This window comes from Astyanax mexicanus, chromosome 10 (assembly GCF_023375975.1).
Source record: "Astyanax mexicanus isolate ESR-SI-001 chromosome 10, AstMex3_surface, whole genome shotgun sequence".
NCBI lineage: Eukaryota > Metazoa > Chordata > Actinopteri > Characiformes > Acestrorhamphidae > Astyanax > Astyanax mexicanus.
In genome coordinates, this window is record NC_064417.1 from 47,393,416 (window position 1) to 47,406,831 (window position 13,416).

Consider the following 13,416-nt stretch of genomic DNA (forward strand, 5'->3'; position numbering starts at 1 on the left):
CCTGATGGATGAATACATTTACACTGCTACATCCTGACTCATCCGCATATCAACACACTGTCTTTCTCTCTTTTTCTCTCCCTCTCCTTTTCTCTCCCTCTCCTTTTCTCTCCCTCTCCTTTTCTCTCCCTACCTCTCTCACCCTCTCTACCTTTTTTTAATGTGTAAACATGTAACCTGTGGGTTTTAGAAGTGATTTAATAAAATGGGATATAAAGCCAATCTTTCACAACCTCAGTTTCTCAAACACTCTCTCCACATTCTCTCCATCACATTCTCCCGCTCTCCCTCTGTCCACCTGTCTTTTTGTCTACCTCTTTATCTCCTTCTCTCTCTTCCTCTTTGTTTTGTCTAACTCTGTCTCTCTTCCACTCTTTATTTCTATCTCCCTATCCCTTTCTTTCTCTCTGTCTCTCTCTCTCTCCCTCTCTTCATTCTGTCTAACTGTCCGTCTCTCTCTCCTCTGTTTATTCTGTCTAACTGTCTGTGTCTCTCTCCTCTTTATCTCTGTCTTTCTCTCCCTCTCCTTGTTCTGTCTAGCCCTGTCTCTCTCCCACTCTTTATTTCTCTCTCTCTCTCCCTCTTTTTCTCTCTGCCTTTCTCGGTTCTGTCTAACTCTGTCTCTCTCTCCCTCTTTTTATTAGTCTCTGTCTCCCTCTCTTTATCTGTCTCTCTCTCCCTTCATTCTGTCTAACTCTCTTTCTCTCCCTCTCGCTGGCCCTTTCACACGTACACGCGCACGCACACACCGACACGAGAATCCAGATGCACACAGCTTCAGATGCTGCTCTACGTCACCGGCTGCCTCCCCGTCACTGATTGGGGATTTCCCCCAGCATCGCTGGACTGTGATTGGCTGCCTGCTCTGCTGTGCCTGAGTGAGGCTCCATGGCAGCAGAGACATGAATTTTACAGAGCGGCAGCATTCAACACACACACACACACACACACACACACACACAAAAGCAGCTCCCAGCAATCACACAGAAACACACACATACAACCATCCATCAATTTGCCATGAGTGTTTAATCATACTTACATGATAACACCTCATAATGTATACAGGTGTTTGGGTTTCCATGATCAATTTCTGTAGTCATGACATGCCATGACTTTTGGTATATAACACTATAAAAATGTGTTAAAGTGTGAATAAGTGGAACAGTGTTTGGGTCGGCACAATCATTTACATTAAATTAAAAATATGATGCTGCATCCCAGCTGTTAGAGAACGTCACAGGAACATGAAGGTTTACATCACAATGAATGTTTCTCACCTTCCCAGCTAGATTATAGAAATAACATTATAGAAATGTTAAGAGTAACATTCCCCAAAAATACAAATTAAAACACTGACACTGACAAGTGATGTCAAGGTCGCCAACGTCCAGAAAACTTAAATTATACATAAAAAAATTCTTCTAACCAAAGATTGCTAACTGGGATCCAGCAAAATTCAGCAAATGTATTTGTTTAATATTTTATCATTTAGACCTTTAGAAAATGGCAGAGTAATGTTGAGGAAGATGGCATTCTGCGAACAACAGACAACAGTCACTAACCCTGCGAATGTCTGAGGGAGCTGCACACCCGGCATTTATAATAATGACTCAGTTATCTCCGAAGAGTGTTTTCAGATGGAAATGAGAGTGAGAGAGCGTGCTGTGTGTTTATTCCAGAGAGTGAAGTCACTTAACAGGGATGAACTTTACAGGCTTTTGTCTCTGTGCTTCTGTTTACAGCTCCAATATCCCACAAACACCTATAGAACAGGCCTGTATGTTTGCTGGCTAAGCAGTCTGTCAGATAAACACAGGCTGTCTCTGTGTAACGCTGGGTTGTCTCACAGTAACTCTGCTGGTGTGGAGATTATAATGTCTTTATTTAATTTAATGAGCACGTTGGTGCATACCATTTAATTACCCATGCTGAGGCTCGCATCATTAAAGAGAACACTGGGAATGGAAACTGGTGTTAAATAGAGTTGCGTACAGTGAGTCTGCATATTTTCTATGCTGTTTATTTGATATTTCTCTCCACAGTGATAGAATGAGATCTGCTGTATCATTACAGTCTGATCACATGTCTTATAACCAGCATTTATAGCCTTCATTTTTTATTCCTGTGATAGACTATAGCACTTAACTCATAAAGAAACAGCACCCTTTTGACTCATGCTCACATATAGAAGAATATCACAGTAGTGTGAGGATATGATAAGTGAGATATTGCAGAAACAGAAAAAAGAGCAATGTGAGTAACAAAGGCTCTATTGTAGAGGGTTAGATCCAGAGTGCAGAGGAAACCACAAGAAAAGCTCTGGTGAGCACAGAAATTACACCCTTAGGAGTGATGAAGAAAAAAGGCAAGGAAACAAACAAAAGAGGACCAAAATGTCACGACTCAAACTCAGGACAATTCTCCCAAACTAAAATAGATCTATTTACATGGGTCGAGGCGAGATTTCTCGAGCAAAGAGAAGATTAAAATAAGACTGTGTGAGACGAGATGAGATTAGAAGAGAACAATCAGAGTCATGATGAGATGAGGCAAGACTAGTCGAGGCATGACTATTCGAGTATAGACTTTGAGACTAGTTGAGTCTAGATTAGACAAGATGAGGCGAGACCAGTCAAGTCAAGACTAGTATAGACTAGAAACAAGATTAGGCAAGACTAGTTGAGTCAAGATGAGAGAATACATGCCGAATCAAGCCTATTTGAGTATAAACTAGTCAAGTCGAGATGAGAAGAGACTGATCAAGTCATGATTATTCGAGTATAGACTAATTAAATCAATACTAATCGAGTATAGACTAGTCAAGTGGAGATGAGACGAGTAGAATCAACAGTAGAGGTAGAGACTTGTTGTGCTGACACTATTTAAGAACGAACTATTCAAGTTGACTCAAGACTAGTTGAGTTGAGTTGAGACAAGTCAAGTAGAGACAAGATGAGCCGATACAAGTTGGGTCAAGACTATTTGAGTATAGAATAGCTGAGCTGAGACGAAATGAGACAAGAAAAGACAAGTCAAATTAAACCTCTGAGTATAAACTAGTCAAGTCGTGACTAATCAAGTCTAGATTAGTCAGAATGAAATGAGAAGAGACATGAGTCATGAGACATAATTCGAGTCATGACTATTCGAGTATAGACTAGTTAAATTGACACTAACTGAGTATAGACTAGTCAAGTGGAGATGAGGGAAGACTAATTAAATCAAGATGAGAGGAGTTGAGTCTATTAGAGTACAGACTAAAGTTGACTCGAGATTCGATTTGATTCGAGTTCAAGTAGAATTCAAGTAGAGAAGAGAAGAATCGAGTCAAGATCACTTGAGTATAGACTAGCTGATGTGAGACTAGTAGAGGCAAGACTCGTAGAGGCAGGACGAGAGACGAGAGCCTATTTGAGTACAGACGTCAAGCTAAGAGTAATCAAGTAAATAATAGTCATGTCGAAATGAGATATGGTGAGACTAGTTGAGGCGAGACGAGATGTGAAGGGACTAGTCATGTCGATACTAAGTAAGTTCAGACTAGTCAAACTGAGTTGAGACTAATCGAGTCAAGTTGAGACTAGTCAGGTTAAGACAAAAGGAGGTGGCAGGAGATTTAAGACAGGACGAGATGAGCCTAGCTGAGTTGAGAAGATGAGACTGACTTGTGTTGTCTTGATTTGTCCACAATATTCCACCTTAATTCCAGGCACAGCACAAACAGAATCATGTTTATCAGCTTATTTGATTATGGTGCCCATTTGATTGCAATTCTGAATTGACATGAATGTCAAAAACACTGCCTTTTTGTATTAAATTTGTGGGAAAGATTGCAGATATAATGAACGTTCTGAAATCAAATGCAAAAAATCTGTTTAATATTTGACTACTTTTATCTGTCTTGTTTAAGTTAAAATTTAGAAAATTACTAAGTGTCTGGTTGCAAAGCGATTTTTAATGTTGGTTATACCTTTTTTTGATGTATTAGAACGAATAAGTGCATTATTTTATCTTGGGCTGCGATAAATACACAAGAAACTAATTGTATTCAGACTGTCTGTTTTTTGGAGAGCTTCTGAGACAGCGTGTTGCTAGTTTTTGTATTTTTTAATTTTCACTTCACCAACTTAAAACGCCTCCCCACATCTCTGCTTTCAAGTGAGTGTAAGTAAACTTCTGTTTTCTTCTACAGTCGACACTTTCTCCAACTCATCAGCCTCATTAGTGTGTTGTTTCACCATATGGTGGGAGAACGAGGGAAATAATTGCATGTGTGTACGTAGGTGTGTGTTGGAGAGAGCTGGGCACTGCAGTAAGAAGCAGCCACTCTGAGACCATCTTTCAGAAAACTCTGCTGAGTCTCTCTCTCATCTCTCACTTTCTCTCCCTCCCTCCCTCCCTCCCTCCCTCCCTCTCCTGTCAGAAAGCACAGGCTCCTGTCATTTGTTTAGGTTATGCCCAGCACACAGCACAAATCTTGACATTCGTGCTGCCACTGAAACTTTTTTTTATCTATGTATTTATTTGGCAGGTAGCCAGCTGTATTTTTATAACTTTACACACGGCATCAGGAAGCCAGCGATAGGGTTGCAGTGGTATAAGATTTTTTGATTTGATACATCTCTAAAAATCGCATGCCATCATGGTATGATGGCATAAGGAACAATAACCTTAACTATTAAAAGGTCTCATTAATTTTAAAATGTCTAGGTCTCTAGTGTACATTTAAAGTCTTGGTAAAATGCAGAATCCTCCGGAGATCCGATTTAAACCTCTAGTTACTTACTACCAATTGGTAGCCAAGGTAGGCGAGGCCATGAACTCACAAGTTGAGGTAGACATTGTGCTTTTCCTGAGTGACTCGTTTTTCTGAACATTTTCTTTTACTAGCTACTGCAGACAATGGAGGTTGAGGAAGAGTTTCATATGCTGCATCATATAAAACTCAGAGAGACCTACTGTATTTCACAAAGAACAAGAGCATTTGGATTTTAGCGGTAGGACACCCTTAATAGAATTATAATAGTAGTAATAGTATAATATTAATAGTAATATACAGAATTATAAATATGATAGACCACAGACTAGTAAATTCACATTCACTGGATGGCTGCCATGAGATTAAACTGGAATTTAACTTCTTGAAACGTCTTGGATTTTAACTGTTTTTCTGAGCTGGATTTCTCACTGATAGTTGTTGACAGATCGTGAGTTGGTTAGTTAGAGTGAGGCTTGCTGTTTGTGTTAATAGTTTATTCTAAACCTGCATTATAAAGGCAGGAACAGCGTGTTTATTGCACTGTTATCAATCGGGATAAAGCTCAGACACAGCAGCCTGTCTCTACAGTGTTGGAGAGGTTTAGCTGGAAAGCTAACAGCTGGACTTAACTGACTTAAAGTGGGTTAGCTGTGATGCTAACTGTATTTTGAGATGGATTACTCACTGATAGTTAATGGCAATGTTGATGATCTAGTATTACACTTAGGTAACTATACTAGATATATACAGCTTGTGTCTTCTGGAAAACAGTACAGAGAAAAATGAACTTAAACATGCCATTTACACTCTCTCCCTACTAATGTTCTATATAGCAGTGCTCTGATGAATAGCACCATCAGGTCTCCACCACTAGTGACCAGGGAACATGGTGCAGGGTGGGGGATGAGTGTGGGTCTGTTGCTGCTGCTGAAAAAATATATATATATGTATACTTAAAGGAAACACTGCAAATATGACTTCAAATAAATTATCCATATTTTAGTATTAAATATTCAACCTTTTCACTTATTTATTGAATATTTTCGCTTGCCAAATATATTCGGAGCATCCCAACTTCTTATTTATTTATTTATTTATTTATTTATTTGGCAGGTAGCCAGATGCATTATTCACAACTTTACACGCAGCATCAGGAAGTCAGACACACCTGGGTTTACTGTTTATAGATCCATCAGCTTTACTAATATGCATGGTAATCAGCCCCAACCATGGGAAGGAACACAGGAAGTCCATTAAAACCTGAATGGAGTGGTGGGATCTGGTGCAGGGTGGTCAGCACAGCGGGTCTGATGGTAAATGTGTGTGTGTGTGAGAGAGAGAGAGAGAGAGAGAGAGAGAGAGGGATGCAATGGTGTGTGTGTGTAGCGAGAGCGTTTGTGAAAGTGATTGGGAACAACACAAGCTCACTCAACCCACATACTGCCTGCCTGTGTTGCCACGGCAACCAGGACTAGTGCCAGAGTGCCGGCATTTGGTCTGGTCCAAGCGGGCAGAAGGTCAGGTCTGATAGCTGTGTGTGTGTGTTTGTGATATTTGGTTATGAAGGCATTAGGGTACAGGGCAACCATGACTGGTACACAACACCCCCTCCCCCCCAACACCAACACCTCACTGTACTAACACTACCTACAGACTGGAGCTGTTATTATAATCATTTCACTGTGCATTTATATTACATAATCATTACATATCAACTGTAATTATATCAGTATCTACATCACAGTGCTCTTCAGCGAGTTTTACTTTCCATCTGTAAAAATCTTGTTCTGATTTACACTGTAATACTACCCCTGAACAGACATGGTGGAATTGTTTTTTTAAGTAAAAAAAAAAAAAGTGGTGAGCACCAAAAATTTGGTGCTTTCTAAATAGTATCTAGTGCTCAACACTAAACATGTGACGCTCAACACTTAGTATCTGGAGCTCACCATTTGGCCTGTGGTATTCACTCTCTTAGTATGTTGTCTTCTCCACTTTGTATCTGGTCCTCATCCTTTAGTATGTCATACTAAACGTTTAATATCTGGCACTCACCAGTATTTGAAGCTCAACACTTAGCATCTAGTGCTCAACAATTTGGCATGTGGTGCTTTGGTGCTTACCACTTAGCATGTGGTGATCAATACTTAGCATGAGGTGCTCACCACTTAGCATCTGGTGCTCAACACTTAGCATCTGGTGCTCAACACTTAGCATCTGGTGCTCAACACTTAGCATATGGTGAACACTACTAAGTATCTGATCACCACTTAGCATGAGGTGCTCACCACTTAGCATCTGGAGCTAACCATTTGGCATGTGGTGCTCACTACTAAGTATCTGATCGCCACTAAGTATCTGGTACTCACCACTTAGCATGTGGTGATCACTACTTAGTATCTGATCACCACTTAGCATGAGGTGCTCACCACTTAACATATGATGCTCACCACTTAGTATCTGGTACTCACCACTTAGCATGAGATGTTCAGCCTTAAGTATGTGGTCTTCTCCACTTGATATCTGGTGCTCAACACTCAAAAGTATTCGAAGCACACCACTTAGTATTTGAAGCTCACCACTTAGTATCTGGTGCTCAACACTTAGTACCTGGTGCTCACTACTTAACATGTGGTGCTTGGCACTAAGTATTTGGTGCTCAATACTTTGAATGCGATGCTCAACACTTAAAATGTGATGCTCACCACTTAGCATTTGGTGCTCACCATTTGGCATGTGGTGCTCATTGCTTAGTATGTGCTCTTTTCCACTTTGGATCTGGTGCTCGCCACTTAGTATTTGTTGCTCAATACTTAGTATCTTTTGCTCACCACTTAGCATCTGGTGCTCACCACTTAGTATGTTCCTAGTCCTAGGTTTGGCACAGGAACCAAAAACGATGTATTTGATGGTTGTGCTGTATTTGACTTTATTTTAAACTGTAAATAAAATATTCTGGGGGTGTGAAAAGTTTTGTGGTGGGTTAAGTGGGCCTTGAGTCTCAAATGTTGGGAATCCCTGGTCTATATGATACATTCACAATGACATATTGTCCAACTCTAATGAGGAATATCATTTCTCTCTTCATTAGACAGAATTACATAATCAGAAATAAACACTGTAGAGCCATTTATAAACTTCAGTACACCTTATGGCTGATATGGGTAAGTACTGCACTCTGCAGTCTGATTAAATCTGAAGTTCAGCTTATGGACATGTTGTTTATTAACAGACACACACACACACACACACACCCTGATTCACCATCTCCAGCTGCACCGGCTCGGCAGAGCTGACAGGCAGCCATATGGAGGGAAGGAGTATGATTAGCTGAGGGAGGATGTATCATGTGTTTACAGTGATGTTTGTGCGTAAGAGCAGTAGGAGAGGCCGAGTGTGTGTGTCAGTCACAATCAGTGTGTGAACGCTCTGACGCTTTCACGCTTCTGCTGATCGATTTGAGATGTAATTTGTGTAAACTGATTGATGGCTTCCAGTGAGAAATCACAATGCAGTTTAGAAGCTGATATAAGTCAGAGAAATCCGTGTGTGTGTGTGTGTGTGTGTGACCCTTTTACAGCAGCACACAAAAGATCAACAACCCAGCACACTCCCGCCATGTGCATCACAACACGTCAAAATTTACTCTGTAAAACATTTAGATGCTCTTATTTGTTAACTTGCTGTTTCTGACGCTGGTAACTCTGATAAACTTATCCTGTACAACCGAGGATACACTTGCTCTTCCTTTCCTAGGGCGTTCCAGATGAGAGCCAGTTTCATCATATTATTTTTGATGGTCTTTTTGACTGCACTTCAGAATACTTTCAAATTCTTGACTTTTTTCAGATTGACTGACCGCCATTTCTTAAAGTTTTTTTTTTCTTTATTTAGTTAAGTAGTTCTTGCTTCTCTTAATATGGATTAGAACATAAATATAACTCAAATAGAGCTATTTACTGTATACCTGTAACTCTTCCTCTTCACTACTTTACAACTGATGCTCTCAAACACATTAAGAGGCACAGCTGTTACCTGAAAGCCTGAATTCTAGGTGACTCTACCTCATAAAGCTGACTGAAAAAATCCAGCAAAACTCTCATCTAAGCAAGAGGTGCTACTTTAAAGAATCTTTAATGTAAAACTAAAATATTCTGGTTTGTTTAACACTTTTTTGTTTACTAAATAATTCCATGTTTTCTTTTATAGTTTGAATGACTTAATGACTTAGTATTAATCTACATTACGTACAATCCAAAACTGTTTTTTAAGTTTTTTAAGAACCTACTGAAGCTCAGCTGTACAGGTTTAGGTTTTAATGAATGTCTTTGACAAAATGTGCAATTTTTCATTGTAGCTTCAACCATGTCCACCTAATTCACACACTCAGAGCTCCTAGATTCTTAACGCAAAATCAGGAGTTTGTAAATAATTAAATCTGATCAATATAAGGACCTGTTTAAGAGGCACTTCCACTGATTTTATTCTAACTGTCTGAATAATTTACATGTTTAAATATGGGCCAAGTCTGGCCTATTTTTGGTTCATTTTTATTTATTTTTTTATCAATTTTAATATAATCCTGTGTTTTTCCAGTAAGTCCAAGTCATTTTGGTTTATTCATATGAAAATGTTATACATGCTTTTTGATTTGCTGCTTGTTGGAGAATTCCCTTTGTTTTTATTTTACTGTGTTTAATGTAAGATGTAAGCCGTACTCACTGATGTGTACAGGTAGCCCTCGCTGTTCATGGCCAGGTAGAGTTTGGTCTGGACCCCCTGGATGGCTACCACTCGCAGACCCACAGGGATGAGGTTGAACATGGCTGTGAAAAAAACACAAAAGGATAAAGGGTCAGTGATGAACATAGACAATAGCACACATACTCTTATTCATTAAAGCTCTACATTTCCAAAGGCAAAGTGATGTTCTAGGCTAGTTTTGTGTTTCAAAGAGGCCACATATTGTGTTTTTTATATGCATAGATAACAGAGTCCTGTCCCACCCCATGCACCACTCTCTGACAGCACTGGGCAGCTCCTTTAATAAAAGTTTGTACTTATTACTGCTCTAGTGCTCTCCCAATGCACAATAGCTAGCTGTTCACCAACACTATATGCAATATAACCACTAGTTTATTATTTATTTACTATCAGTGTATGTGCAGAAACATAGGTCACTGCTTTTTATAAGACATACACACTGTGGAACCATGCTTCCTCTCATCATATTTTTTTTTCCTAAATCTGTATTTTTTAATACAGATCTAGAAGTATAGATACTTGGGTTTAGGGCTGCCACAATTAGTCGACTAGTCACGATTATGTCGACTATTAAAATAGTCGACGACTAATTTAATAGTCGATTAGTCGTTTTTTTTTTTTTTTCTTTGTTTTTCTCTCCAAACTGCTGCGACTGCCTTTCTGTCCTGGACGCACATGCGCAGTAGTGGAAACCGGGGTAGGTAGTGGACGACATCTCAGGACATTATACAGACAGGCTCTGGTTTCATGGCTAACCCGCTACAGAACTCAAAAGTGTGGGATCACCAAGAAAATAAAAGTGAAACGCGTGCAATGCAATATCTGCAATGAAGAACTTGCCTTCCTCGGCAGCACAACCGCGATGCATGAGCACCTGAAAAGGAGGCATGTTGTGGCTGATTAAATGACGAAGAAGCTAAATTGCTATTTAGCTGCTAAAATTAGCGTAAACAGAGCGTTAACTTAGTACTTAACTTACTCATCTTGATAGCTTTAAAACAGAGGTCACTAATAGGCGGACCGCGATCCGGATCCGGACCCAGACGTTGTCACAAATGCCGTCCCAAACCGATAAACTACAGAGAAGGATTTCATTCTGACAGTGGCTTCTGTTTTCAGTGCTTTTCGGTGCAGTAAACTCATCAGATCAGTCATGTGTGGTGTAAAATCACCAAACGCTCTCCTCTGCCAATCAGATCTGTGCAGACCGCTGCCCTGTGTACGGTAATGTACACAATATCTGGACAGAGAGGCATTTTTTATTAATATACTTTTTTTTCATAATAGTTCAAACAACCTCACCTCACAACCTTGAGATGTTTCATAAATGCCAGTGCCTTATCCTTATTTTACACAGTTGTTTACACTTTATGCTAAACAGTAAAATAATTGTCTGTTACAACAAGCTGCATATTTCATTAAAGGTTTAATGAACTATGATTTTAATTGTTTTTATTTTTAGTTAGCATATAGCTGAAATCTAATGTTGGTTGTATAATAGCAGCTGCATTCTATTGTGATAAACTGTGTTTTATATTCAATTAACGTATGATCCGATTAGTCGACTAATCATAAAAAATAATCGGTGATTAGTCGACTATAAAAATAATCGTTTGTGGCAGCCCTACTTGGGTTTAAAATACTTTTGTAGAAGTTGGAGTATCAACTCATGCTTTTTACTCTTTAAGTAAAAGTGAAAAAGTACTGAATTCAAAAACACAGTATAAAAGTAATGTAAGGACAAAAAATGAAAGGATATGAATGAACATGAATGTATTTTAGTAGAATGTAAATATATTAAAGAAGTTTAGTGGGACTGGAGTTTATCTGGAGTTCTCTCGAGTCTCTGCACGGATCATCTTCATACTAGACTATATACGTCTGCTATGTTCTTGCTGGAGTGTGTGGGTGGGGCATGATGTGCAGGTGTGATGGATCACAGTATAAACCAATAGAATGTTGGCATGTTATATGTATATAGGACTTTACATCCAATCACAATCAGATTCACTCTATCTGGATGGAGAGATTTATCTGGATAGGGGATTTATTGAACGATGAGAAGCCGGAATGAAAACGAGCTGAAATGAAATAGAACAAGACTATTTTTTTTATGTAAGAAGCAAAAAGTTCAGATAACTGAGTGAAAATGTAAGAAACAGAAATAAAAAAAGCAGCTGAAAAATAATTACTCCAGTAAAGTATAGATAATTAACATTACTACTTAAGTAAAATAACAAAAGTATTTGTACGGCAGCTCTGGTAGAGGTGCAGGCTGTTCTTCTCCAGCATGATTTTTGGTTTAACGCTAATGAAAGTATTTAATTCTCAGTTGAGCTCTATTATTAGTCAGTTTGGACTCTGCCCATCGTTTGAAGGCAAGCCGAAGTCAAACGCAGGCAAAAGAAGGGAGTCGGGCCTTTTGTTGATGTGTTTTTCACTCCTTTGCACTTCCACTCCCTCTCTCTTTCACAGGGACTGAATGGAGTTAGAGAAGTGTACGGGACCTCGGCGCCCGAGGCTCCCGCCAGCGCCAAATGGCCTCGCACCTTTGTACCCCTGCCACTCCGCTCGCCAAGAAGCTGACAATCTCTCCCTTTCACACAGTCAGCCTGTGCCAGGGGAACCGCGGAGCAGCCAGCCAGCCCAGACAGCGCTGGCATCCAGAGAGCGCACTGACTCTGACTCGCACCAGCTTCACAGAAACAGCCCATTACCATGTGTACCCTATCAGCAGTTACATAACGGCCTGTTATTAAACACAGAGCCAACAGGAAACTTCCTTTACCACAACACGGACTTACAGACTCCAGGAAAATAGAGGAATAAAGGACGGGAAGTGCGCCTATAATGCTGGCATTTCTCTGAAATGTGAAAAGCTCACTCAACGTGACGACTAAAGTGATGTCTGTCCATATCGCTCTAATCCGATAATGCATGAGCCGTCGCTGTTATGTCTAAACCTAAAGCTGCATTTTGGGATTTTTATACATTTTAAATAACACCCAGCTGCTTTTCTTTTTTACTTTGTGTGTTTCCATTCTTTTACATTTCATGATAAATTGAAAATCTGGCATACTCCATATTCACTACATTTTCTTTAGCTTTTAGGTTTTTAAAGGTGTAGGAAACGGCTCACTGCTCTCTGGCTTCATCTGCAATTTTGTATTTAAAGAAAAGACTTTTACTTTTAATAGTTCTCTGTCTGTTTCTAGTTATTATGATGATGAAAGTGTGAATGTGCTGTGTGTGTAAGTGTGTAAATGCTGCAGTAGAAAGTAACAGCAGCTACACCATTGCAAGACTTTAGAAATGTATTTTTTTTAATAATTTCTAAATTTCAATATATTTCCATTGCTACCAGCTGTAAATTACTTTTTTTTAGGGTTTTTTTTGTCCTTAACCCCTTAAAATACCTTGTTCCGTATACAGGCTACATGTGTAGTTGATACAAAACTGTTTTTTTATGCAGTAAAATAAGTTATTTCCATTCTGAAAATTTGAGGGCTTTGAAATCTCCTACAGGACACTTGGAGAAACTGCCCGTTTTCTCTCTACTCCACTTAATAATTCCAGATCAGTAACAGGAATCAAAAAAAATAGACAAACATAATGGAGTTAAAGGTTTGGAGGACATGAACTGTCAATTGTATTCAGAAAAACATTGATTTTTAAATGTAGTTTGGGAAAGAGCAAATTTTATGATTTTATTCATTATATTTGACATTTGCAGATTTATTTTATTAGGTTTTTGTATTTTCTATTACAGTTAAAATTGTGCTTTCCAGTAATGTTTATCATCAAACATGAAAGCTTTATATGTAATACTTGAATAGAAATCCTCAAGATTTAGTGGTGTAATGTCAGGCAGACTATTGGCAAAAATCCTA

General features: G+C 39.1%; 1 protein-coding gene across 7 annotated transcripts in view; it reads right to left on the reverse strand.

The window, feature by feature from the left end:
- Positions 1 to 13,416, reverse strand: part of fgf13a (fibroblast growth factor 13a) — a 231,941-nt gene that overhangs the window by 27,186 nt on the left and 191,339 nt on the right. For all 7 annotated transcript variants that reach the window (XM_022684256.2, XM_022684257.2, XM_022684255.2 and 4 more), the window contains one exon: positions 9,485 to 9,588. In XM_022684256.2, coding sequence (XP_022539977.2) covers positions 9,485 to 9,588 — 104 coding nt within the window. The remainder of the gene's footprint in view (positions 1 to 9,484; positions 9,589 to 13,416) is intronic.